The sequence below is a fragment of the Rhamphochromis longiceps genome, linkage group LG14, assembly GCF_057381845.1.
Source record: "Rhamphochromis longiceps isolate RC_006_pf linkage group LG14, R_longiceps_female_GT1.1, whole genome shotgun sequence".
In the NCBI taxonomy this organism is placed as follows: Eukaryota; Metazoa; Chordata; class Actinopteri; order Cichliformes; family Cichlidae; genus Rhamphochromis; species Rhamphochromis longiceps.
The window spans coordinates 22,015,324-22,042,137 of NC_140570.1; the positions used below are offsets into that span (position 1 = coordinate 22,015,324).

General features: G+C 41.3%; 1 protein-coding gene across 4 annotated transcripts in view; it reads right to left on the reverse strand.

Annotated features, from left to right (window-relative positions):
- Positions 1 to 1,275: 1,275 nt before the first annotated feature.
- Positions 1,276 to 26,814, reverse strand: part of septin4b (septin 4b) — a 46,582-nt gene continuing 21,043 nt past the window's right edge. Inside the window, exons 1-12 of one of the 4 annotated variants that reach the window (XM_085379446.1) lie at positions 10,679 to 10,798; positions 9,522 to 9,845; positions 9,155 to 9,251; positions 8,972 to 9,058; positions 8,764 to 8,887; positions 8,521 to 8,655; positions 6,925 to 7,042; positions 6,691 to 6,792; positions 5,532 to 5,628; positions 5,220 to 5,382; positions 4,810 to 4,909; positions 1,276 to 2,592 (exon numbers count right to left, since the gene is read on the reverse strand). In XM_085379446.1, the coding sequence (XP_085235572.1) occupies positions 2,524 to 2,592; positions 4,810 to 4,909; positions 5,220 to 5,382; positions 5,532 to 5,628; positions 6,691 to 6,792; positions 6,925 to 7,042; positions 8,521 to 8,655; positions 8,764 to 8,887; positions 8,972 to 9,058; positions 9,155 to 9,251; positions 9,522 to 9,845; positions 10,679 to 10,783 (1,521 nt within the window). In that variant the 5' untranslated portion in view covers positions 10,784 to 10,798 and the 3' untranslated portion in view covers positions 1,276 to 2,523. Of the gene's footprint in view, positions 2,593 to 3,129; positions 4,910 to 5,219; positions 5,383 to 5,531; positions 5,629 to 6,690; positions 6,793 to 6,924; positions 7,043 to 8,520; positions 8,656 to 8,763; positions 8,888 to 8,971; positions 9,059 to 9,154; positions 9,252 to 9,521; positions 9,846 to 10,678; positions 10,799 to 26,814 lie in introns of those variants that run through there. The other 3 variants (XM_085379444.1, XM_085379445.1, XM_085379443.1) reach the window with 3 other exon arrangements.

Here is a 26,814-nt window from a genome sequence, read left to right on the forward strand (position 1 = left end):
TCACTTTTGTTGTTCCAACAGTCTTGGAGGGATCCATCCAATGTGGGTTAGTGTCAGACCAATAGCGGTGGTTTTGTTTAACGTCACCATTCACATAAAAGTTTGCCTCATCACTGAACAAAATCTTCTGCATGAACTGAGGGTCCTGTTCCAATTTTTGTTTTGCCCATTCTGCAAATTCTGTGCGCTGATCTGGGTCATCCTCGTTGACACGCTGCAGCAGCTGGAGTTTGTAAGGGTGCCATTTGTGAGTAGCTAACATCCGCCAAAGGGATGTTCGACTAATGCCACTCTCCAGTGACATGCGGCGAGTGCTACGCTGTGGGCTCTTGCTGAATGAAGCTAGGACAGCCACTGATGTTTCTTCATTAGTGACAGTTTTATTGCATCCACATTTTGGCAAATCCAACACTGAACCAGTTTCACGAAACCTAGCAAGCAGTTTGCGGACTGTAGCATGGGAGATGGGTGGTCTCGTAGGGTGTCTTGCATTGAAATCTGCTGCAATGACCCGGTTACTGCGTTCACCAGATATCAACACAATTTCGATCCACTCCTCACGTGTTAACCTCTTCGACATGTCAATGGCTGTGAACAAAGAGAAACTTGTAAATAACTCGTGAAAGACTAAAATTACCTTGAAACCAAGCACACCATTGTTTTTCTTGTGACATTACCAATAAGTTTGATGTGTCACATGGCCCTCTTCCTATTGGAAAAACTAAAGTTTTATCCAAGATGGCCGACTTCTAAATGGCCACCATGGTCACCACCCATCTTGAGGAGTTTGCCCCCTCACATATACTAATGTGCCACAAACAGGACTTTAATATCACCAACCATTCCCATGTTATTACAGTGTATCCATATAAATGGCCCACCCTGTACTATAACATGTATATACACACTTCCGAAACTTACATCAGAAAATCACTATCAATCCACCCATCTTAGATGACACACAAAACCATTTAATCCCACTTCCATTTGCAGCCATAAAAAACCCATTGTCTTATTCAACTTGAAATTATAGTCATATTTTATTACAATATTAGAATTTGTACACATTGCCCTCTCCAACCTCTTTCATTTATAAATTTATTACATAAATATAATCAAAAAATGCAAAATAACGAAGGCAAATTTAACATGAATTCAAAAACAAAAAGTGTCACCTGACTCTGCGATAGAAACTCGAGGAATGTATTTTTCATATATATTTTTTAAACAAAGGTCAAACAAGTCAGAGTAGAGTCATCTAATCTAATTTTTAAAAAAAAAAGAAGCTCTGCAACATTAAAAAAAAAAAATGTCAAGAGACTCATTGTTTTTGATCATTACTCATGGGCTGTAATGGTGTTGCTAAGTTATTGCAAAATTAAAAACAATTCTCACTTTTGAAGACCAATCCAAAGAAAAAATATTGGGATTATTAAATTTATCATTGGCTGTAAGATAAACGTAAAGGTTAGTACTCATCCAACATAGGAGCTCCCTTTAAGTGAGAAGATAATTATAACAAACCTATTAAAATCTGAGTAATCTTCACAAAACTCATGCAAAAATAAAAATCACTGCATGACCTTTAATGCAACCCTGCCCTTTGATGCTCATCTCATGCAAATCTAGGGTCTTGTATTTTTCAACAACCTTTTGGGACTTTGCTACTTTTGGGAATTCTCCACGCGGTTTTTAAAGACTTCTCTACCAGATTTAAAGATGCATCGCATCTCGAATGTTGACAATGACAATCAGTGAGTTTGCTTGTGAGCTAACACTGGTCAACCCTGTGACGTCAGGCATCAGATGTGACAACTATAATTGTGAACATGCAGACACTGAACAAACCAAATGAACAAAAACCAAAAAAACCCTTAAACCAAATTAACCAACAGGAACCTCCGTCATCCACATAGTCGAGCAGTGTAACATTAAATACAGCATGTAAAAAACAAAAACAGTAGGAAAAAAAGGTGTATTATAGAAAATTATATTATTACAGTATATATATATATATATATATATATATATATATATATATATATATATATATATATATATATATATATATATATATGTGTGTGTGTGTCTGTTGACCTGTAAAGATTTTTAAAAAATAAACCAGAAAACACCCAGAAAAGTGTAAGCTTTGATGTGGCTAAAGAAAAAGCTCTGATATGTGAATTAACCCCCAACCTTTCATTCATTCAAGCGAACATCACGAGAGCCGTTTTAAACAGCAGACGGGGAGAGTTGGGTGTTTCTCAGCAGTGCTGCCGTAAATGTCAGAGATTCTGGAGAGGATAAAGGGAGTCGCTAAGCTGCAAACGTCTTACCACCTCCTTGCCGGGTCCTTGATCCACGTATAACATGCTGCTGATGAGGCTGAGAGGTGGCTTGGGATGTCAATATCCAAGAGTGGAATAAAGGTTTGTTTGGGGTGGAGTGGGGAGTTTTTCTTTTTTTCTTATTAAATCCCAGTGAGAGCAACACATGTACACAGTGTGACTGGGTTCTTGTTTCTCAATAGCCGTCCTTCTGAGTGATCATATGATCCTGGATCCTCTGCAGCATCTCCTGCATCCGCCGCAGCTGGAAGAAGAGAGCAGAGAGAGGAGACGGGTGTTAGTGTGATACGTTTGAATGCGACGCATCCACTTTCATAGCGGTGTGAAGTGTAAGGGGGATTTCATGGAAGCTATTCATTTACGCACGGCTGCACAGGCAACAAATCAATAAACGCCCGGGAGATGGGCCTGTTCTCCCCAAACCACGTGACATGTGCTGAATGGCAGCAGGGAAACAAGGCTCCCTCCATCTGCTGCTTCACTCTGGACTACAGAGTATCTGTTATCACAGAAGCAGCACTTTAGGATATTAAAATCACTAGTATCAGTCAGCTACTCAATCACCTAATCATGTTGAGTGAGTCCCCCCCCCCTATCAGATTTGTTTGAAATAAGCAGGTAACACAGGTGTTATACAGCTCCTGTTCACCTGGAGATGTTTGTCCAGCTGCTGCTGTGTGTGGGTTGGCTATAACACCCGTGGGCAAAGATGTATATTGAGCTAATTTGGTGTTACTGCGTTGCTTCATGTTGATCAGACAGAAAATGTAAAATAAACAAATGAGGGGAAAAAATAAGACTCTTTATTTAATGAAATAAATAGATTTTGCACGGTCTGGTGTTGCAGAGGGAAGGGGGCTGGTATTGACATAGCTTATTTAACTCATTATGATTGCAGAACAACATTAAAACCATATACAACCGTCTATTCCTGAGACTCAAAACAGTCATTAACAAGGCAACAGTCTAGCATCTACAAACCCAAAATAAAAAGGAATCTATAAGGAAGGTTTCTTTTCACAACAGTAATATTTATAACTTAACTTTGCAAAAAAAAGTAAGGAAATTTGGGTTTGGTTGATTATTTCTGTGTTGCAACGATGCTGCTTGGTAATAAATCTTACACTGAGGGAATGCCTGTTTATTTCCTGTTAAATGGTGTCACATTTGTAATGAAAATACATCTGTGGGTTGAGCAGCGGATTTAAGCATGTGGGTTATGTGCATTAAAAACATTCTCTGCCACAGAGATGATTAATTCTGCTATTGACTCTTGTTTTGAGCTTCTGACACCATGACTGGCCTTCACCATCAGGCTCCTTTGCACCAGTGTCTGCAACATGTGCAGACACTGGTGCAGACACTATTCTCTAAGATGACAATCCCCCCACCCCCACAGAGAAGACTTTATCAGAGACTACCTCCAGATTTTGGGAGTGGAGAGGATGAAATGGCCCACCTTCCGTCCTGACCTTACCCCTGATCCCAAAAACCTGTAAGTGGCATGTTTGCGGGATCAGCTTGGGCCATAATGACCAACATAACATTGGCTGATTTGGGACAAATGCTGATTGAAGAACAGGATGTGACCAAACTGGAGACTAGCATGAGGAGGAGGGTGCCAGGTCATTGGGGTTGTATTAAACAATTAAAGTATGTTTTGTTTCTTCAGACTTAAATAATCTAATCCATTAAATTACACCAAACAAGAGTCAATATCATAGCTGTTTGGCATTGGCAGGGAAGTTTTTCATGGGCTCAACTCTGCTGCTTGACTGACAAATGCATAAGATATAAGGATACAAGGTTTACTATCTGGAAGCATTGTTACAACAAAGAAGCAATCAACCAAACACAAATTTCCCTACTTTTTTTATGCTACTTTACTTCCACTAAACATCACAGTATTGCACAGCATGTAGCCCTTTAAATACCCACTAACAAGGTTTTTTCTGTCAGTCTTAACACTTTCCCATCATTATCCTTCCCACCTTCTCTGACCTGCCATGCACAGATGTTATGAGCTCAGGTGCAGGAACACATGTTACATTCAGCTTTTCTTTCTTTAATCCTGAGAAGGTTCATCCTGAAACTCTGGATGATGGCGTGGTTATAAACATCCTGGTGCTTCCAGAGAGTGTAAGGGGCAATCTCTTTTCCTAGTCACAGTTTAAAGCTCCAAAAGGCTACAGGTTTACTCTATAATTAAACCAGTTCCTGTTTATGAGACTGTTTTCTTGTGAGTTTCACAAAACGTGATCTGACTGGACTTAAAAAAAAATGTTTTTGGGTAAACACATCATCTGTGAGCTAAAGATACTCAGAGAGCTTCATCGCCTTTGTGATCTGAGTGCCTCTCTGGGCTGGGCTGACGGTCTGAGTGCTCGTGGTGATCAAAATTGTGGGCAGAGTCATGCTCGTGGTCGTGATGCGACTCCAGTTCGTGGTCGGCGTGCCGTACCTCCTCATCTTTCTCTCTGATGAGCTTTTCCGTCTCGGTCTCGGCCACTCCGGGCACCACTGGGATGGGGAAGTCTGTGCCGCTCTCCCGGGTTAGCTTACTGCAGAGAGACACACGTTTTGGGAAAGTTCACAGAGTTTACTACAAAGTGAGAACACAGACCAATGTAAATAAGCCTGTGATGTCTAATCAGCTGCCGACAAACATTGTTAAGACACTACACCAGACACGTCAGAGCAAACCCATCAAATACCTCAAGAATATATGAAGGTCACACATTTTTTTAATCACATTCTCCTTCTCAAAACAACAATATTCTAACACTGTTATAATTCATCTTGATCTTTCTTGTGCCATATTTCTTTCATCTCACTAAAACTTATTTCTCCCGTCCTTCAGCGTGAGCATACTTGCGGTTGCGCTCCTTGACGACCATGCGGGTCATGCTCTGGATGCACTGAGCTCTGTAGTTCTCGTAGTGAGTCTCTCGGGTCACGTCCTTGAGATCTTGCATGTGCGTGCGAACGAGCATGTTCCTCAGCTTCACGAAATCGCAGTGTGCTGGGTTTTCCACTGCAGACCACAGAGTGAGGATCAACTACACACTCAATACTTATACACGTTCACTGTCAACTTTTTTAATGGTACATCTATACAGAAAGCATTTTAGTATGTATGATTTTGAGGTCTTTGTTTAGGGGAACATGTGAGGTCAAGGTTACCTTCTACAATACCCCAGGGGTACAGACGGCCTCGCACCCTCTTCCCTTTGGCCTCCACCACGGTGTTGCTGCCTATTACTGCAAAGGGGATGCTTTCCTAAAGGGGTCAAGATAAAGATCGTAATATTAAAAGCATGTTATGGTCATAAAGATCACATCTGGCTGGGCAGGGTGTGAACACATCTGTATTAAAAAAACAACAACAGACCAGTTATATCCCTTTCCTCTTAAATGTCTTCGTCCTTTCTTGTGCAAGACCTTTTTTTCCCCCTTTTTAAACCTGATCTTTACGTAATCCAACAAGAGGTAGAATTCCATAAACCTCAAAGTTATTGATTTGATTGTAATCATACTGACATGACCGTAGCATATGTAGTCGACTGGACCATGAACTTAAGATAAAGCTTTGCATTAACTTTGCCTAGAGCACTGTGAGTGTATAGGGCAGTATAGGGCATAGATAAATATGATATCAATAAATATATTATATGTTTTTAAGATTTTCCTCATGTCACATACTTACATTGTTCAAAATGTGACATCTAACAAATTTGTTACATTATTGCAATTATTGCTGTTCCAGTAAATAAACCAGTATTTAGATCTTTATCATAGCGTTAGAATGAAACGCTGTGTTGATATGATAAATTAAATTACACGTAGTAATAAAATTATTAAAGACGTGTCACATGGTCAAACAAGCGCTGCAGGCCTGGCAAAACCAGCCTGTATGACACAGAAAATATATCCTATACTTACTAAAATTAAAATATATGAAATGCATCATAATTAAGAAGTAATTCTGATTTTCTTGATAGTTATTGTTTATTGACCAAAGTAAAGACCTGTGTGTTGAGCAGGGGTTTTGCTAGTAGTGATAACTTTTGCTTTTATTTCCACCGACTGTGTGCTTAGTACCACCTTACAATACGGGAAGTGTAGAGGAGGCTGATTCATCAACACTTAAATCCACCAGGTCTGACTATATAGTCTGTTCATTCATTTTAATGTCAATTCTTATTAATATTAAATTTGTTTGCAGCACAATTTGTTTTGAATGACAATGATTTGACTCTCAGCATTCTGCTTTCAGCTGAGTTTAGTGTACTAAACACAAATACTTGGATGAAGAAAAGAAAGAAAGGAGATCACTGATCACCTTCAGCTCATGGTCTTGTTGCTTGAAATCTTCATCTTCATCAGAGTCGCAGTCGGGGAACTGGTATATCTTTATACCGTACTGCTCAATCTCCTCTCTGATCTGCAAAGAAAAACAGTGGAAAAACATGTCTGATGTCAAAGTGTGAATAACGTCCTCTGTGAGGATACAAGTAAAACACTCTGCGGCGTATACACAGATTGATTCGTGGGATGAAACATGCAGTCGCCTTGCCTTAATTTTCTTTTTCTTCACTTCACCAGGGGTGAGTGTGTCTGCTTTGGCCAAGACTGGGACAATGTTGACCTTCTCATGGAGAGCCTTCATAAATTCCACATCCAGAGGTCGGAGGCTGGAAGAGATGAGGCAAAACATACCAAGAAAGGATAATGAGACACTTATTATTTATTAGGATAGTGTAGAGTAGACAAGAGAGTGGGCATTTTCAAAAAAGGTGAGTCACCTGAAAGCAGGCCACTGCAATAAGGACTACAGCTTTCAGCACATGAGGAACACAAACTTTATTTTAGGGGTTCTCTGAGTTTTTATGGCCGGGTCGGTGTTTGTAGAGTGTAGTTTCTTCAGAGAATGATGGTTTGCGCACGTTTATCGCTAACCATTAGTGAGGTTGGAGTTACATTCCTGGGCAAAAAGTTATCAATCATTGTCAGGAAGGTTTAGTTTGCTAATGATGACTAATTGAAGAAAAATACTTCCCGAGTCACATTCTGGGCTTCCCTATCATGGTTTAACATAAACTGTGGCTGAATGAAATATACAAGCCATGCGCTTTTTCCATGTTGCCTTCACAGGCCACAGAAAACTTCAAAAAGGGCCACCACTGATGATTTACTGTTAGACAAGTTTAAACTGGGGTTGATAATCATTAACTGTTAGATCATTTTGTGCCAATAAACTCCATTTAGATTTGAAAGCGTTTCATAAATGCTCATGAATTGCTGGCAATCAGGATCAGGCAACAACAGACTTACCTGCCGATCCACATCTAGATTTCTCCACTCTAAGCTTTCCTGCATCAAGTCTTATCTGTAGTTCAAAATTAAAGGTGCTAGTTTATCTCAGAGATTTAGCATGTGACCACATGCCATACAGCTGAAATGCATCAGTCTGGGTTGGAGTCCTTCCCCTCCTCTCTCTCTCTCTCTCTCTCCCCCTCCCCCCCATCTAATGCTGCACTATCAAATGACAGCAAAAATGTACAACCCCCTCCCCCCGAAAAAAACTTGAAGCATAAGATGATGTCTCTGGCTGCATGGCACACTGGCCGACCAATCGGTGGCAGCAGACACTTGCTCACCAACAGAGGGAGCCGTTTCTCCATGGCTGTCACGCTGAAAATGCTCTGCAGCATTACTTGAATTTTATGGTATTCTGGCTCCTTGATGAACACAGATCTGGATGCGCACAAATGTGCTGAGAGGTACCACAGCAGCACAAACAATTGATTAGTGTAAAATCACTGCAGCAGATGTAAAGTTATCCAAGGGCAGCTGAGAGGTGCTTTATCTCTGGGAAAGATGCTGGGCATCAACAATTTAAGAGGCTGTGTGTTTACTCACACTGTGAGTAAACACCGATCCACTAGATACGTGTGGAAGATATCACGTGTGCGCTCAGGACGATGGCTGCGATAAACATGTGATCAGAGATCACGAGGAAAAGTGTAGTTAATGACCATTAACTACACTTTTCCTTCTGAACATTGCACGTGATAATGTGCTGCAGCAGAAACAACTTAATCTTCCATATTTTTAGAACTAATAATAAAGAGAGGACGAGCAGGCTGAGTTAGCTGTAGCTTTGTCATACCCGTGACCGAAGGGTGAGATGAAATAGAGGCAGCAGTGTACGCGGTTGTCCTGGATGTTCTTGCGATTGAGGCCACTCTCATCCCTGAAGTACTGCTCGAACTGCTGGTCAATGTAGTCAGCCACTGACTTCCAGCTAAAGCAGAAACACACAGGGGCGTTCAGTCTCTGAGGCAAAGTGTAACAGCTGACCGTGTAACTCAGATTCACTCAGGGTTATCTGATGCGTTAAACGTGTCTGTACCATTCAGTGTTGTTCACAGCGTCCCCAAACCCAGGGGTATCCACAATGGTGAGTTTCAATTTGACACCTTTCTCCTCTATATCCACCGTGTGTTTGGTGATTTCTACCGTTTGTGTGATTCTCTCTAGGATAGAAAAAAAGAAGTAAACAGCCCTCAGCCATTACATAATGTAGTACAGCAAATTTTAAAACAAATAATCACACGCACCTTCTGCATTGAGCAGCTTCCTATCTTTGTACAGATCTGTGAGAAACAGACTGTTGACCAGGGTGGACTTTCCCAGGCCAGATTCACCTTCAAACAAAGAACAACAAAGAAGAAAAGACAGTCTTTTTAAAACAAACACGGTCTTAAGCTCAAATAGCAGCTAATGCTAAAACGAGGATTTACCTGCTACCATGAGCGTGAAGTCAAATCCTTTCTTGACAGACTTGCGGTGCACCTGGTTTGGCAGCGTTGCGAAACCCACGTACTCCTTGTCCTGGTCCTACAAATGCACAAAAAGATAAAAATGGAATAAGGAAACAGAGGCTGTGTACACCATGGTTTCTTTTTTCAAACCTGATATCGGCTTTTTGAAATATTTTGGCATTGTTGTCCCATTTGCAGTATTTCGACAGCAATAACGGCAACAGCACAAAACCAAAAAAAAAACCAAACCCAAACAACAGTAAAACAAGGTATGAAATGTATCAGCATGTTACAGCACACGGGCTGTGCTGACCCCTCTTTGGGGCTTCCTGACGCCTTGTATTACCTCGCTACTGTCGTATGGGTCAAATCGAACCCAGGGGCTCTTTGGCCTGGAGGGACTGACGGGGGACGGCAAGTCAAACTCCACGCTTCGGCTTTGTGGCAAACCGGAGTCTGAACCCGAATCTGACTGGGCCCTGCCGGCCACGGGGGGCCGCAAATATGACGGGGTGTGGGGGCGGTCATTGCCCTCGGCCTGCCTGTCCGCATCATGAGCCTCGGGGTCATGATGGTGGTGATGCTTGTGATGGCGGAGACCGTGCCCACCATGATGCTGAGGGTCCTGCATAATGTTTTCCACTTCTGAGTCATCTGAATGGCTTGAGGGCTGGAGAGAAGCGAAGGTCGTGGGGGGGCGGGAGGGATGACGAGGCGAACAGGAAAAAAGAAATACGGTGGAGGGAAAAGAGGAACGTTAGAGCACCAATGTAGAGGGGGAGGTATGGAGATCCAGAGGGTAGAAAGTTTTAGAAAATCAACTTAAAGTTTTATGGTGAGGGATTTAAGACACAGCAACAAAGAGATCTTTCATATCTGACAACTCAAAACTGTTAGTATACCTAGCTGAAGGCCAGTGGGTAACACATGAGATTTGTACATTAATGTGGATGAGCCTTTAACTATTCATTGGAAACAGGATACATGTTAGGGACTTTACAGCTGGTGGATCACCTTCTATTATAAATGAGGAGAAGTCATGTTAGAGCTGAACATTGCAGCCAAGTTGTTTTATGAAACTAACAATGAATGAACTCCAATACTGTGTTTACATTTACTCTCCTTTAAGAGTGATCGGTAACATTAAAGACAAGGACTGTTTTAGACATCAGGTATTTTACTCTTCATTATTAATGCAATCTTTAAAAGTGTAAATTTTCTGTAAGAGGACACGCAGCTATGGACTCTAGTTACAGTTACTAAAGTCTCCCTGATAGATAAATAATGGAGTGGAATTCAGCAAGCAACACGGCCACTCAAATTCAGCTGTGAGCACACACTGTGACACAGTTTTAAATTTAAATTTAGACCCTAAAGAGATAAATTCATGTCTAATCCTTAGCTTAAGCGCATAAAAACTACAGACTTTGACGGCAGAAATCAGCTGAAGATGGGCAGTAACAGAAAAATATATATATATTTGGGGGGGGGGGTCACCGGTACCTGTTCATGGTGATCATGATCATGGTGTCTGCTCTGATTAGGGGAAGCTGGACAGGAGTCTTGTTCATCTGATGAAGAGGAATGCTCGTGGTCACTGTCCTCCATTGCAACTGGGGCTAAAGCGCACTCTGTGATCTTGAATCCGAAGGGCGCACGCGTGTGGTGAGGTTTATCGGGGAATAGAACAACAGGGAGGTTGAAGAAGAGGATGGAGAAGGGCCAACAAAGAGCCTCGCAGATCCACGCATGAACCACAAGGAGGACATGAGGAGTACAGGTAAGATGGATAAAGACGAGGAAGAAGACGACAAAAAAATTAAAAAAGCTAATGAATAAAAGAACATACCATTTACAGCAGAAATGGTATGATGCATGTAATAATATAACAAGGGACTGAACATTAGATATATGCTATAAATTAATATGCGTCTGTATACATTTGATTGCAAAATCAAAACATATATAGGATGAGCTCAACAGGGACAGGAATTAATAAGCATTTGCTTCCTTATTATTTTTCTTTCCCCAAACAGGAATTGCTCAATATTTTCAACATGATATCTTTCTTTGATATCATGTTCATTCATTTTTAAAAAAAAAAATGTATTAACTCTCGTTATGCGTTTCAAAATAAAGATTTGATACAGATCAGGTTATGTTCACTCCTCTTGTTCTGGTGCCATTTTCCTATTCATGCTCCCAGCTACAGTTACTATTGCAAAAGCTAACTACAAGTTTGACAGCAAGTAAAGTCTGTGCCAATTTCTTTCCAGTTTAATTTTGATTAAAAAAAGCTTAGCATGTAATCTTTTTGGTGTTTCCACATGGTTAGGTGCTCCACCTGTGACCTACAGCTCTAATATGATTGGGATTTAGAGCTTAAGGGCAGAGGAAACAGTGATAGTTTCACCGATTGGGAAATCGGTGACCTGCTTTCCTGATGCACAACCAAAGCCCTAAGATCAATGTCCAGCATGGTGGGTTCTGTGTCCTACATAAAATAAAGTGTCAATCACCGACATTTTGCTTTGGATTACAAATCCACAGAAGTGCATCAAACAGACTCCCACTACTTTTTTTTTTGCTTAAATATGAAAAAAGCTTCAAAGCGACTTTTAGATGTATCATCTGGAATATCACACTAAAACAACTCAAGGGACTACAGGAATAAAAATCAAAGAACAAACTAATTATCAAACATATTCTCAGTAAAGTGGATAAAAGCACGTTCACCCGTTCTCACCTCCTTTCTTTCGATGCCTCACCTGTGTCTAAAACCCTCTTCTTTTTACTTCTTAAAAACTGCTCCTCGTACAAAGTCCAGCAGGACTCGGAAAGCAAAGAGCAGCGGCTCCAGCATTTATACAACTCCACACTAGAGGACACAGTGCCCTTCAGCTCCATTGAGCTGGTCGGCACCCCGGGGAGCTGATCAGTGGCATTGATGAGGTGCACGTCAGCGCTGACAGGCATCACCAACCCAGACATAGACTACATCCATCAAATCTACTTAACTTTGGGGCTGCACAGCTCCATGTCGTGCACAATTATACGCAAACTGTGAGTTTGACGTCTTCTGCTGTTTCACCGTTTTGCCTGACAATTCACATTGACACCAGCAAACAGCCTAATCTGATGAGTTGAACCTGATAACAAAGCAAAAAGATAAGGAAACACTGATAGCAGCATTAGAGCAGAAAACATGATGCTACTTTGTCACTCTGTTGTACAGTGTGTGGACTGATGTTATAACATGAAGACAAATACTGTGCATATTTTGCAGGGCCCATTCTTAACCTTTGCCACTCACAGCTAATGTCTGTACTCCATAAGCCTACAATGACAGTTCCTGTGACAATAAAATATGTCAAGAGCAGAAGTATCCTCACAAAAGACTTACAGGAACTGCTCAGGGTTTGCAGTGTGACATCAAATTCAATTCTAATAATGATCGGTTCAGCCAGAGAGGATCTGAGGCCAAATTTCCTCTCATTCTGTTTGGGAGCTCGAGTACTAAAGGAGGTGACCAAAGTCAGATATTTAGGTTACATCATCAGGAACAATCACTGTGATGATAATTAGAGCCTGACAGCTATTGATACCAAAACCAATCTCTACATTTGGTGATTTAAAAACAGGATAAAGTCATATACTAATGTGCAATGCTGATATACTACCCCAAATGTGTATATTGTACAGCTGGTGTTAAAATCGGTCCTAGTGGTGTATTTAGACTAAAACTAAAATGAAAAAGAATAATGACTTTAATAATAATGACTTACAAGTCTCTGTCTAGAGAAAAGGCTCTGCAGAGGACCATCACCACCTGACTGTCAGCTTGGCTATCGCTGACCATTTGAGTTGTCTACTTAGAGGTAGGACTGTAGAACTATACAACATCCACAGACACACATATACTCTGCACATATTCAAAAGAGACATCAGGGCCTCAAATGCTCTTCTTTCTCTCCCTTAAAAATTTCAGAATGCAGAAAATGACTGACTTAAAGAACAGCTTGGAATAAAGAGTATCACAAAGGTAACCACCAAATGTTTCCACCAGATCACACGAGGTGAAGCCGAGCTGCTTACTGCCTCATTATAAACATAACTGCCGGCAATGCTGATGAATTCACTAATTAAGCTAACAAATGAATTAATTATAAACTATTTATCTGCCAAGGCACTTGTCTTCACGTACCACATTAAGCATTTAGGAGAACTCCTCATTTATAAGCAAATTTATTCAGCTCCCGGTTTCAAACTCTGCAGTTTGCATCGTCTTTACGGGAGACATCATCGTGTCTGGGAATCACACAGTTACTGTACACATTTCCTATTCCTTTTCTGTTGTATGCACATATTTCAGAAACTTACATGTTACCTTTTTGTGTAGTGTGTCTGTGTCTTCATTCCTTTCTACTTTTGTAGCATTCCTGAAGTTGACCCCAACTTCAGAGCTTGGTTACAGATTTCTTCTCTAAGCCAAACATACTCTCAGTTTACCCCTTCTTTAAAAGCAGCCGAGATAGCAGGCATTACTGAATGCAGGTAGGGGATTTGTCTTCCTCTAAGCACTAAAGCAGCTTTGTACAGCAAACTGATGAGGTTCAAACAGGTTCAAATTCTTCCTCTCACACCAAAGCAGCCATCAGGCCATTCCTCCGCTGTGTTCTCGGCCCTGATATTTAAGAATTTAGAGCCGAAAAGGTCTTAAGAAAGGAATGCCACAGGAAATTGTGTTTGGGTTTTGTTTTTTTCATTTTTTAATATACCTAAGGAAACATTAATTTTCTCTTTTATTCAGCTGGAAGAAAAAACAGCAGACTATAAGTCAAGAACAATTACAACTATTCTGTGTTCCTAGTATGCATAAAGTAGGAAAAGGGATATTGGGGAATTATTAAGGCAGAGTTCAACATAGGCGAGACATTTAGGCTGATTTTACTGGAGTTCCATTTTCCACATGCAAACATTTCCACTAACTTTAAAAAACCATTCAAGTATCTCCTGACACATTAATCTTGGGCTTAAATGCATTCCCACTAAAATGCACTTCAGCACAACTTGCTCAGCGCCATCTTTCCAATTCAGTTTGGGTGGAAAGCAAAGCCTGTAAACCTGCACTTTAATGGTTACTGTGAACAGGCTGAACAATTCAAATATGAGCAAATGTTCTGAGATCAGCAAAAGCTCCTTTTAACAAGATTTACCATCATATATTTCTTAAAGTTGGCTTCTCCAAGCCAAAAGAAAGGCAATTTCCAGTCCCGAGCCAATAAAAAATGAAAGTCAGGCTATCGTGTGTCATGCAGATAAATCAATATGCTAATGAAACACATGATTGACTACGGATAGAAAGATTAGTGCTGCTCTCATGAGCAATACAAACACAGAAAAGCCATACAACTTACACAGCTCTAGATTTAAAGTTTAGAAAGAGACCCCAACAAAAGTTTAAAAAAGAAAAAGAAAAAAAAAGCCCCCAATCTTGTGTAAGATTTACAGAAGTGTCCCCTAATCCCGATTTCTCCAATATTAACTGATGACGTGAAAACAATCTTCTTTAACTAGAATGAAACCTGATGGGCTTTGACATCTATGTCACATTTTTCCATTTTGGTCCCACACAGTCTCCCACTGGAATGAGTCTCCACTGAGACCTGAACCAATTATAATTTCCATAACTGGCTCAGGGTGAGTTCATCGAGAAAATAAGCAACCAATCGCTAGAGAATCCACGCAGAGTTTGACGAGAGATAAAACAGAACAGATAAACTGCCAACTGGGTGAAACCATGGTGTAGCTGGTTCTGATCCAAAGTGGTACTGTGAGGATCGGAAGCACAAAGCCCCAGCTGGAAATCAGGAACACCAATGCCCAAGAAGTAGTGCCAAACAGGCCTTCATAACACAACAGTCCATATGGCTTTTGAGACTTCCTCACATTATTCAAAAATGCTTTAAAGACTTCCTCATATTACTCAAAAACATTAATCTACATTTTCTACATAGCAAAACAAAGGAGGGAGGGAAAATTAATCACTGGTATGTGGACACAAACATTTTGCCTCTGGAACGGACATATTTTACTTTGTCAACAGCTGCGTCTTTGTCATTTCCTGCAACACTGATAAAAATGCACTTATGATGTTCGCCTGAAGCGTTTTGTTTGCCATGTGAAATTAGTAAGAAGTGGGGTTAAAGTAACAATTTTAGGTCTTTGTTGCATATACAGTCCACAAAGATGGATTAAATAATCTTAATGATATTTAATAAGCAGTCTAAGAGGCAAGTGGTAGGTTTCTGCACAGCTACTGAGATGAATAATACTAGCCTTTGAAGTTCTTTCCAGTCCTTTATCAAGAAGACCACTGTTGGAAAAAACAACCTCTCAAGTATGTGTGGCATTTATTACGATGGGAGTAAAATCTTTATGCTAAGCGGTGCAGTCCCTGAGAAACAATTGGAGGACATGAAACCTAGCCAAACACAAACAAGTTGTGCGGCTGACTGTGCTGCTTTGTTACTTTTGGATCAAGATGGTGGGTTTGGCTGGCACAGCGCTGATGGACGGTGATATGTTGCATTAAATGCTGCTCTCAGGGGAAAAGCCCTCTTCAAATGTACGACATGGGAAATGCAATCAGAAGCTGCCAAAAGTCATAAAGAAGCCGGGCAGCGTGTTGTTATTCACAGTCCGTGATGAAAGCACATTTCAGCTCGGTAGGAAATGCAGTTGACAGAGTCGTATATAATCCAGCTACAATAATTACTGCACTATTATTCACTTCATGCTAAATAATTTTTGCTTGACATAAGGTGCCACGGTTGGCACGAATTCTCTCTCTACTGTATGCCGGCAGACGGAGCATGATTATTATTATTTCATACACACTGTATTGATATTATGCTCCTCCTAGATTTTAGTGTTTCCACTCACAACAAAAGTCACCTCAAGGTGCTTTATGCTGTCAGATGAGAGAAAAAACCCAACAGTAAGACAATCCACTTTGAGCAACCACTTGACAACAGTGGGGAGGAAGAACTCCCTCTTATCAGGAAAACAAAAACCTCTGAGAGAACCAGATTCTGTGAGGGGTAGCCATCTATTCTGATGAGTTGGGGTGGAGAAAAAGAGTAGACAGCAAAGGAAAGCATAGAGAGCTATTACAGACAAACAGAAACTATGTGAGAGAGTAGAAAAAATTAATGACAAACAGCAGTAAAACAAGAGAGTGGAGTGGGTCTCCTACCAATCGGAATCAGTGGATTGCCTCCCCAGCTACTCTCCCATGTGAGAGTATCCTTGAGTAGTGAGAGTTCGAATGTTAGATACAGCACATGCATGAATGGTTGTTTGATTCGGCAAATGAGGCTTATAGTCAGGGGTGCACATAAGTGGTCCACGGGTGCGCATTTGCTGTCAAAAATAAAAGACGCGCACCAGATAAGAAGTTGCAACGCGCGTTTGCGTACATATAAAAAGGCACTGTTTTTGTCCGCTAGAGTGGGATTTTCACGGCATATTCCGCACCACATCTCTGTGCGTTCATCATTTGTTTGAAGCCAGCTCACATCCTGCAACCACTTTTCCGAGAATACGCGCTTCTTTTGCGGTTCGGACTCCTTCTGACATTTGTTTGGAGGTGGAGGAACACCAAAGTAATTGCTTAAAGGAGCTTGCTTCTTTGACATCTTTAAGAGTTCTAAACAAATGTCTGTCCTCCTCCAGAAAATCTTATGTACGCAAACGCGCGTTGCAACTTCTTATCTGGTGCGCGTCTTTTATTTTGACAGCGAATGCGCACCTGCGGACCACTTACGTGCACCCCTGACTATAGTAAAGAGTTCTTGGAGTTCAGCTGCAGCAGAAAAGTTGAACATAAGTACCACAACATTTCACATGTTAGAGTGGAGAAGAAGTGCTCACTGCCATCATGGGAAGTTCCATCCACTGCCTAGGCCTTAATAGTTGTTATTACAAGAAGCAATCCACTAGTCGCACATTGCTTTGTCACGGACACCTCAGTTACCTAGGTATCAAAAAGGAAAATTTAAAGTCTAACATTAAAAATAGAGAGAGTATCTGTCTCCAAAAGCCAAACTGGGAGAGCGACAGTTGAAGGCTGTGTCTCCCAGTCTACTTTTAGAAACTCTAGGAACAACAAATAAGCCTGCAGTGTGAGAGTGAAGTGCTCTACTGGGACAATATGATAGTTTGTGATACCCAAAAGATCTCACAGAGCCTGATCCTTCAGGACCATCCCTGTGAGATGAAGGATTTATATTCAGTGAAAATCAGCCAGTACGAGAAAACTATTACTTCTATTTTGGATGAGTTGAAGGCTTTTCAGGGAGCTTTTAGCTGTTCATTAGGTAAAATACTACCGCCTAGAAGTAACAAACTTGTGGACTAGCTTTTCAGCATCACTCAGGAGACAGGATGTTTATAGTTTTAGCAGTATTGTGCAGATAAAAGGAGGCAGTTAGACATTTGTTTAAGGTGCCGGTTGAAGGAGATATCCAAGACTCCAAGAAAAATGAGATGTCATGAATATAAAAGCTGCATTTATACTAATAAAGCATGATTATATATGCTTTCACAGCATTAACAACACTGTGTGTATTCCTCTTTACAATCTTAATGTTGTGGAATAGAGAGGCTGAATCCCAGTAAGGTTTCCCCTTGTGATGAGGCCAGTAGCAGGTGGTGAAGGGAGCCATGTGTGTGCCGTGTGAATACTGTGGTTGTTTGGATAGTTATAGCGGCGCTCTGTGTGAAGCTGGCTCAGTTCAGAGAGAGAGAGAGACAGAAATAGTCCAACTCACCACACTCTCCCACAGCTATAGAGCCCATACAAATATTCACACGACCACAAATATTCACTGCTACACACAAAAAATTATGTTTTTATCATTTCCTACTCCAAGTCAAAAGAATACAAAAAGATAGCAGCACCCTAATCAGGTGTTTCCTCTTCCTCAAATGTATTTCTGTCACAGTAAAGCACCAGGAAACGACGTCTTCCTCCATCTGAGACTCGCTTACAAACGCGCTCAGTGCATTAAGCCATCACATCTGATCAATGCATGTGTCAATCAGGGTTAGCGTTTTAACTTCTTAGAGATGTGCACAAAGGAAAAGCGAAAACCAAACAGATACTCCAGCAGCTTAGCATAAAACCACCATTAGCTGAGAAAAAGAACAAGCCTGGTCACATGCATTCATGTGAACGGTCCAGCTCCCACAAGGTTTCATGAGGATAATCTGAATGCGGCCAAAATCAAACACATGTACAGAGAGAACCTGCAACCACATGTAGGAAACTCAAAAGAAAAAACAAAACACCAAGAGTGAGTCACAAGCAGCCGCTAAATGCTGGGTCAGCAAGAAGAAAAGCAGCAAACACATACCCCTCCATCACTGTTTGCTTCTGAATTTGCTGCCATATTATATCTTCAGTACCAGTGGTATTCCTTGAGGCTCACAGCTTAAATTGCACAGAAACCAGTGAAGAGATGTCACTTAGCTTCTGGGCCCCCACTCGCGTTACATAAGTGCATCAACTTTCCCTGCAATCAAGTGGCATACAAAGTTCCTCCTGCACATGTCCAACATCTTTATCAAACAGGTAAACCTTCAATCTATGCCTTCTCTGCATCTGGAGCTTTTTCCAGAGCTCCACCCAGCTCTCCCCTTTCTGACCAATCTGCAGCTGTTATGCAGATAAGCAGCAGCAATTGAGCTTGTGTGTGCGCGCACCTCTGTTCTGCCTTCAGAAGAAACACTTGTTCTGCAGGGAGACCAAAGACGCTGGCCCTGCAAGCCATGCAACAAGCAACTCATGCCCTCATTCCTAAACCCACAACACGCGTGCGATTAACACATAACACAAACACACACACACGAAATATCTGCCGCCAACAGAAAACACATGTGAGAAATAATTCTGTGAATAATTCAAACTATCACTGGGAGAATCTGGTTTTGCAAGAACCTGGGATGAAGCATCAGAAGATAACAGCACTGTGCAGTTAAACTCTTACAATGGCCTTTACATCCAGTCCAGACCTCCCAGCTGGCAGTACCAGGACCAGAGCGGCACGAGGAGAAAGAGAGAGAAAGTGTGTCTATGAGGGGGAGGAGAGGTAGTGTGTGGCCTACATGCTACAAATAATCTTTTTTTATCTAATACACACTTCGTCTGCCCCCCCCCGCCCCCCCACACACACTCTTACTTAAGTGGACCACAGCTCAAAGCTTTTCCATTAATCTCAGAGGTTCCCTGTGTTTTGCACAGTCTTACAATATTCACTCATTCTTAAAGGATTTTGTGATTACCATGTTGGGTTCTGAACAAGGGTGAATGAACTCAAGTGTTCTGTGGTTTGTTTGTTTTTTAAATTTAAATCATAAAGCTAAAAACCAGTTTAAAAAAAACCCCACAATATGATGGTGATTCTGTGATCTACCAGCATGTGACAGTAACGAAACATAACCGGAAACAAAAAAAAAAGAAAAAGAAAAATATAAAAGCTCAGCTTGCGTCTGGGCTGAGATCTAATCTTCAGCTTTTTAGGGGAGAACAAAAACAGGAGCAGAATTCAGCTGAGAGTTCATTTTCTGCCTATGGGAGGAAGAGCTAAATGTAACACGATCCCAATCTTAATAGCTTTTGATGCAAGTGTGCCAACTTATACAGCCGTAATAACTACCATAAGCAGAAGCAATGCAAATAGAATCAGGTCAACAGACGTGCCAGTCTAAGAAACCACACAGTAGGCAAATCTCACTTAAACATCTATTAAATGTGACACATGTTCAGGACTGGCCTGGATGAGAAACACAGGCTTATAGACAGGAGATATTACTTCCTGTAAGGAAAGATAGTGTCTGGGGAGACAACTGCTGCCTTGCTTTAATCCTCTCTGGCTGCATCACATCATGAGGGTGATTATCGTGGACTGTCTGAAAGGGCTGACTGTGCCCAAGGGACCGTCAGCTTTAGATATAGTGCAAACACATGCACATACCTGTATGATGGACTACACACACACACACACCCACGCTCGAGTCAAACAGTAGAGTCTACAGTGCTGTGAGGATCACACTGCCCCTCATAATTAAAATGTCTCCCCGTACATGTTTACACTGCAGGGTTGGCTTGGGGCCAGCAGGGCTGGAATGAGTTTCTTGATAAAACTATTTGGTCCAGTAAGCTACACCATATTTTATTATCTCAAAATGTCAAAGACAGAGCCAATTCATCAGTCTGCTCAACAAATTATCATCTCTATGACTTTGTGTTGCATGTATGTGCTGAATTTCTCTCACACAGAGGACGCACTGTGGGACGGTGGAGGGAGGGCAGTGCCACCTGCTGCTCATGACTGGAAACGGCTTGATAGGAGTTAATGGGTGTCACGGATGGTACTGTAAGTGTAGTATGTGCATAGGTCATGGGGCCTTTCCACAGCAGAAAGTGTGACTTTCGAAAGCGGGTAAGGCGCCGAGGTTAAAAAGGTCTATTCAAAGTACCAGAGGCATTTAAATAAAGTAGATTAACCAAATAAAGCCAGCTGTGAGGCATGGAAAGAGGTTTTTTTGGTTTTAATAGAAAATATAATGGAATTAAAAACAAAAAACTTAAAAACAGGCCCGTAATATCAACATTAGCAGTCTTTCAGCAGGTCATCTCATGGCCAAACGTCAGAAAGTCCCAAAAAAGCAATCTGCATGCTCGTGCTCATGAACGCAGACTGTTGTTTGTTAGCGGGGACCTACAGTGGGGCAAAAAAGTATTTAGTCAGCCACCGATTGTGCAAGTTCCCCCACCTAAAATGATGACAGAGGTCAGTAATTTGCACCAGAGGTACACTTCAACTGTGAGAGACAGAATGTGAAAAAAAAAATCCATGAATTCACATGGTAGGATTTGTAAAGAATTTATTTGTAAATCAGGGTGGAAAATAAGTATTTGGTCAATAACAAAAATACAACTCAATACTTTGTAACATAACCTTTGTTGGCAATAACAGAGGTCAAACGTTTACTATAGGTCTTTACCAGGTTTGCACACACAGTAGCTGGTATTTTGGCCCATTCCTCCATGCAGATCTTCTCGAGAGCAGTGATGTTTTGGGGCTGTTGCCGAGCAACACGGACTTTCAACTCCCGCCACAGATTTTCTATGGGGTTGAGGTCTGGAGACTGGCTAGGCCACTCCAGGACTTTCAAATGCTTCTTACGGAGCCACTCCTTTGTTGCCCGGGCGGTGTGTTTTGGATAATTGTCATGTTGGAAGACCCAGCCTCGTTTCATCTTCAAAGTTCTCACTGATGGAAGGAGGTTTTGGCTCAAAATCTCACGATACATGGCCCCATTCATTCTGTCCTTAACACGGATCAGTCGTCCTGTCCCCTTGGCAGAAAAACAGCCCCATAGCATGATGTTTCCACCCCCATGCTTCACAGTAGGTATGGTGTTCTTGGGATGCAACTCAGTATTCTTCTTCCTCCAAACACGACGAGTTGAGTTTATACCAAAAAGTTCTACTTTGGTTTCATCTGACCACATGACATTCTCCCAATCCTCTGCTGTATCATCCATGTGCTCTCTGGCAAACTTCAGACGGGCCTGGACATGCACTGGCTTCAGCAGCGGGACACGTCTGGCACTGCGGGATTTGATTCCCTGCCGTTGTAGTGTGTTACTGATGGTGACCTTTGTTACTTTGGTCCCAGCTCTCTGCAGGTCATTCACCAGGTCCCCCCGTGTGGTTCTGGGATCTTTGCTCACCGTTCTCATGATCATTTTGACCCCACGGGATGAGATCTTGCGTGGAGCCCCAGATCGAGGGAGATTATCAGCGGTCTTGTATGTCTTCCATTTTCTGATGATTGCTCCCACAGTTGATTTTTTCACACCAAGCTGCTTGCCTATTGTAGATTCACTCTTCCCAGTCTGGTGCAGGTCTACAATACTTTTCCTGGTGTCCTTCGAAAGCTCTTTGGTCTTGGCCATGGCGGAGTTTGGAGTCTGACTGTTTGAGGCTGTGGACAGGTGTCTTTTATACAGATGATGAGTTCAAACAGGTGCCATTCATACAGGTAACGAGTGGGGGACAGAAAAGCTTCTTACAGAAGACGTTACAGGTCTGTGAGAGCCAGAGATTTTCCTTGTTTGAGGTGACCAAATACTTTTTTTCCACCCTAATTTACGAATAAATTCTTTACAAATCCTACCATGTGAATTCATGGATTTTTTTTTCACATTCTGTCTCTCACAGTTGAAGTGTACCTCTGGTGCAAATTACTGACCTCTGTCATCATTTTAAGTGGGGGAACTTGCACAATCGGTGGCTGACTAAATACTTTTTTGCCCCACTGTAGCTGTCATACACTCCCTGGACAGGTTGCAATCTGTTGCAGGACTAACTCACAGAGACAGACAACCATTCACGCTCATGATAATTCATGGCATATTTTAAAATAGCGCAATAAAAATGAGAGAAATAATCCAGGTATGACCAACTGTGGTCTTTTTCATAAGCGGTGACATGATCCATGACACCACTGACCTGCAAACGTTTTGTCTATTAAAACAAGAAAATATATACATTTCATCGCCATGTACACAAATCAGTGCACACTTGAGTGGACAGATGAAAATGATGAGAATAATGAAATACTGTTGCCAAGAAACACAAATCACTGGATTTAAAGACTGTGTAGCAGCTTCATTTAATGGCATTTGGGCAAGACTTTGTAAACATATACTGCACAAACGAGCCCCGAACTTGAGACAAACAGTCCTGCCTTTGGCTGCAGCAGAGTACTTCGTGCATGCAAAGCAAGGAAAGAATGGAAACCTGTGTTTTTAGACGCAGACAGGAAACATGCAGCACAAAACTTGTAACTTGATATAGAAGTTCGCCTGAGCTTCCCTAAAAGAAACTGGATAAAAAGCCCTAGAAGGTAGCACAGTAACACGAAATACACTCTGACACCCTTTGAAGCAGATATCCAGCATCTATGCAGGAACCTAAATATTGTTCCACAACAGGCATCAACAAGGAAACGCTAGATTTGCTGAACTTAGACTTCCTACACTTCCTCCTCCATTCAGTTAAGGATCTTTATCTGACACAGAGACATTCCTGTTGGAAAAAGAGCTAAAGCATTTTTCTCACTTTGTTTTTTTCACCCTTCCTTAAAAGAGGCAAGGTGCAACAAAGGCTCATGAAGGGGGGAGGGAGGTGGAGATTTCTCTTGGGTGACATTACAGGAATTCCATTGTTACATTCAATCTAAATCGCAGCATTCATCTGAAGGGTTACACCACTTCGGGATGGACTCAGCCGGCATCTCTGCTCGCTCACAGCAGCTCGGCCTGCAGAGAGTGCGATTTCCAGCTGGTGCAAAATCTGTCTCAGGATCAAGATGTCTCAATATCTCAGTTTTATTCTTTTCCCCCATTTCGCTTATTTCCCAGGAGAGAGCTACAAAACAACTGCACAAAGAACCAGAGGGAGGAAAACAGCATTAAATAAGAGCAATTACAGTCATATAAAATGTAGTCTCAATTGCAGGGTATTTGACCAGGTCTGTTTGTAATCTTTTCTAACAGCTTGAAGAGACTGAACTGCATCATTACCATCAGTGTAGATGCTACAGTATAATGTAATCTGGTTAAACGGAGAAAGAATCGGTACAAATATCAAGCAGATTTACAGCTTATCAAAATTAGCTACACACAAAAAGGCTAAAGCTACACTTCAAAGAACAACAAAAGGGTCTGCTTTCCCCTCAACTGAGTAATTATACTTTTTTTTTTTTTTAACTACCTTTGGCAGAAAACTGTACATTTTAATGAGCTGCACTGTTTATTCTTAGTATTATTTCAAATGAGGGCATGGAAAGGAGAAGTCGCAATGCAAACTGCATGACTTGAGTCCAGCATGTTGTTTATTTTAACTGGTGTGGAGAAAAACACCTGTGAAATAAAAGGCGGCAATAAACAAAAACAAACAAAAAAAGGGCCAACATCTGCCGGGTGGTGAACTCTGTGTGCCCTGGAGAAAGGAAGCTGGTGGGTTTGTTGTGCGGCCTCGCTTGTGCTGCACTGAATTCCAGCCCGTCTAGCTCCCACATTACACGAACACAAAAACCACCTTGTGTGATTTTTGGCTCCTGCTGGGTCTTATCACAACGCTACTGGAGTCTGGAGTCGGAGCCACAGATCTGCTGAAACACTGTTGGCATTGTGTCTAGGACAGATTCAATAAGAGAAATTGCATCAGTGTCTGGACTGGGTTCCCAACCTTCCCAAAGGTGGAAATCAAATGGAAACACCAAGTAGCTTAACTATTCCCAGATTCATTACTATTTTAGTAAAAACCCTGGAGCAGGCAGCGCTGGAGGTTGATTATTCATTACATCATGTGCAGTATGAATAAAACAGTTAAGAGACTGAAGTGTAACTGTGCACTACAGGCAAAATGCTTTCCCAGGAAATAATCTGTGGTTCACTTTAACAGCCTGCTCTTTTACTGCTAAGTTAAATTATGCTTATAGTTTGTAGAATTTGAGCTTGTTTTCCCAAAGTTTTGTTGAAAGTCAAAACGTATAACTCAAACCAGCAGCCACTGGTGGATAGTAAACACTGAGGTAGGAGCAAATTTTATTTTCGAGTCCCAAGAAAGTAAAGTGGAATTGATTTGAAACGATCATTTGCTGTAACTGACCTTTATGAAGATACATTACTGTGGAAAAGTCTCAGGCCACAGGTCAAATGGTCTTGAGCAATAGTTCTGCAGACTTTCCGAAATTCTTAACATTTTACTTTGAACGCTGACTGTGCTTCCACTAGTTTTCAGTCCGGTCCTTGTGCCTGACCCTTTTCAGAGGATCAAAGGAAATGTTGTTGTTCCCACATGCAAAGATCAAATTTGAAATTTGTAACTTTAGACACTTTGTTACTAGCAGCCTGTCACACAATCACATATGAAATAAATGGGAACACGTTATCAAAATCTCGAACGATAGCAGTTTGCCTGGCATAAAATAGTATTTTTGCACCAACAAGGTGATTCCCAAAGAGCTATTAGCCAAAACCTTAGCATGTCTCAGCAGATGTGCAATGTTAAAAAAAAAAGAGAAAAAAGAGAGGAAACTAGACAGCTGTCTAGAACAGATGAACAGAAAAATGATCCATCAGCTGTTCAGCAAGGCCTCATCAGAAATGAACTTGGTGGAAATATGGCGATCAAGAACTCATTCATAAGGAATTGAAACAGACAGAAAAAGCTAAGGTTTGCCAAATTCCAGAAGAAGGCGGCCTTAAAAATCAGTGACAACAAGTCTGATGGAGTCACGAGTCCAAATGTTTTTGCTTAAATTGTTTTCAATAGGTACAGAGGAGGTCAGGTGGAGGCTCTGTTATGGTTTCGAGCTGCATTTCAGTCACTGGTGTTGGGAATCTTGTCAGAATTGATGAAATTATGAATGCTGAAACATGCATGCCTGCACACATGTATACATGCGGTTATATACTATGGTCTAAGGTCTGCTATTGGGGAATTTATGGTGAGGTGACGAGTAAAAGTTTGTTGGTCAGCAAATAACAATATTGCAAAAAACTTTCAAACTACAGTGCCAATGTCACAAATTCAGCTTTGCAGTAGTACAGTACTCATACATTCACACCAACACTATACAGAACCACAGTGCTTTGTTGAAGTGAGAAAACTTTTAAAAGTGTTATCAAGCAGACGCAGTCTGGGTATGTGAGAGAATCAAAGAAAGCGCTACTTTAGAAATCCTATCCTGGAAATATCCTTTGGTTTGTAGACCTTTTTGGACTTACTCAGGAGATAAATATACTATAACTTAATAGTTTTTATCTCAAAATAGAGCAGCTCAAATAGGTGCTCAACAGTGCAAAGTTACCTTGATTTTCTTCCCAGATGTTCTGAGCTTCCTGAGGTCTTCTCCCTGCTGACTGAGCTGTTTATCTTATACAGCAAAGATCGTTATGCTCCTATAACAGGACTGATTGACAAGCTGAACCTGTGACTGATACTCCAGACACTCCACATGAGGCATGATAGGATTAAGAATCTGCCAGCATATAAAATAGCTCAACTCTGTCTTCTGATTGATCTTTAAGTTTTAAGATAAAAATGACCTCCTCATTCAAGCTAAAAGCTGTTATAAAACTGCAGAGTCATGCTGGAAATCACAGTGGTTACGTCTGAGCCTTTAAAACAGCCAATCAGATGGAACTGATTTCTAATAATCTAAAGAGTCTAATAAGCAGTGTGTCTGTAAAAACAGATTTATGTTTAGACAAGGTCAGAATAACAGTAAGTTAAGATGATTCTGCTAATTTGCACTATGAACTCACATGTGTGTCAATCCACAACTTGTATCCTCACCAGATGGCATCGGTGGCTCGGGTGGTGCCTGACTTGCCTGGGCTCCAACATGAACTACACATAATTGTCCCCTTCCTCCTTCTCTTTCCATCTGTTCTCATTCTCACGGATGTAATCCGCTTCTCTAATCTTGATGCCCAAACACACCAAGAACCACAAAAAACACGCAAACCTCAACACAAACGGGTCAACTTGC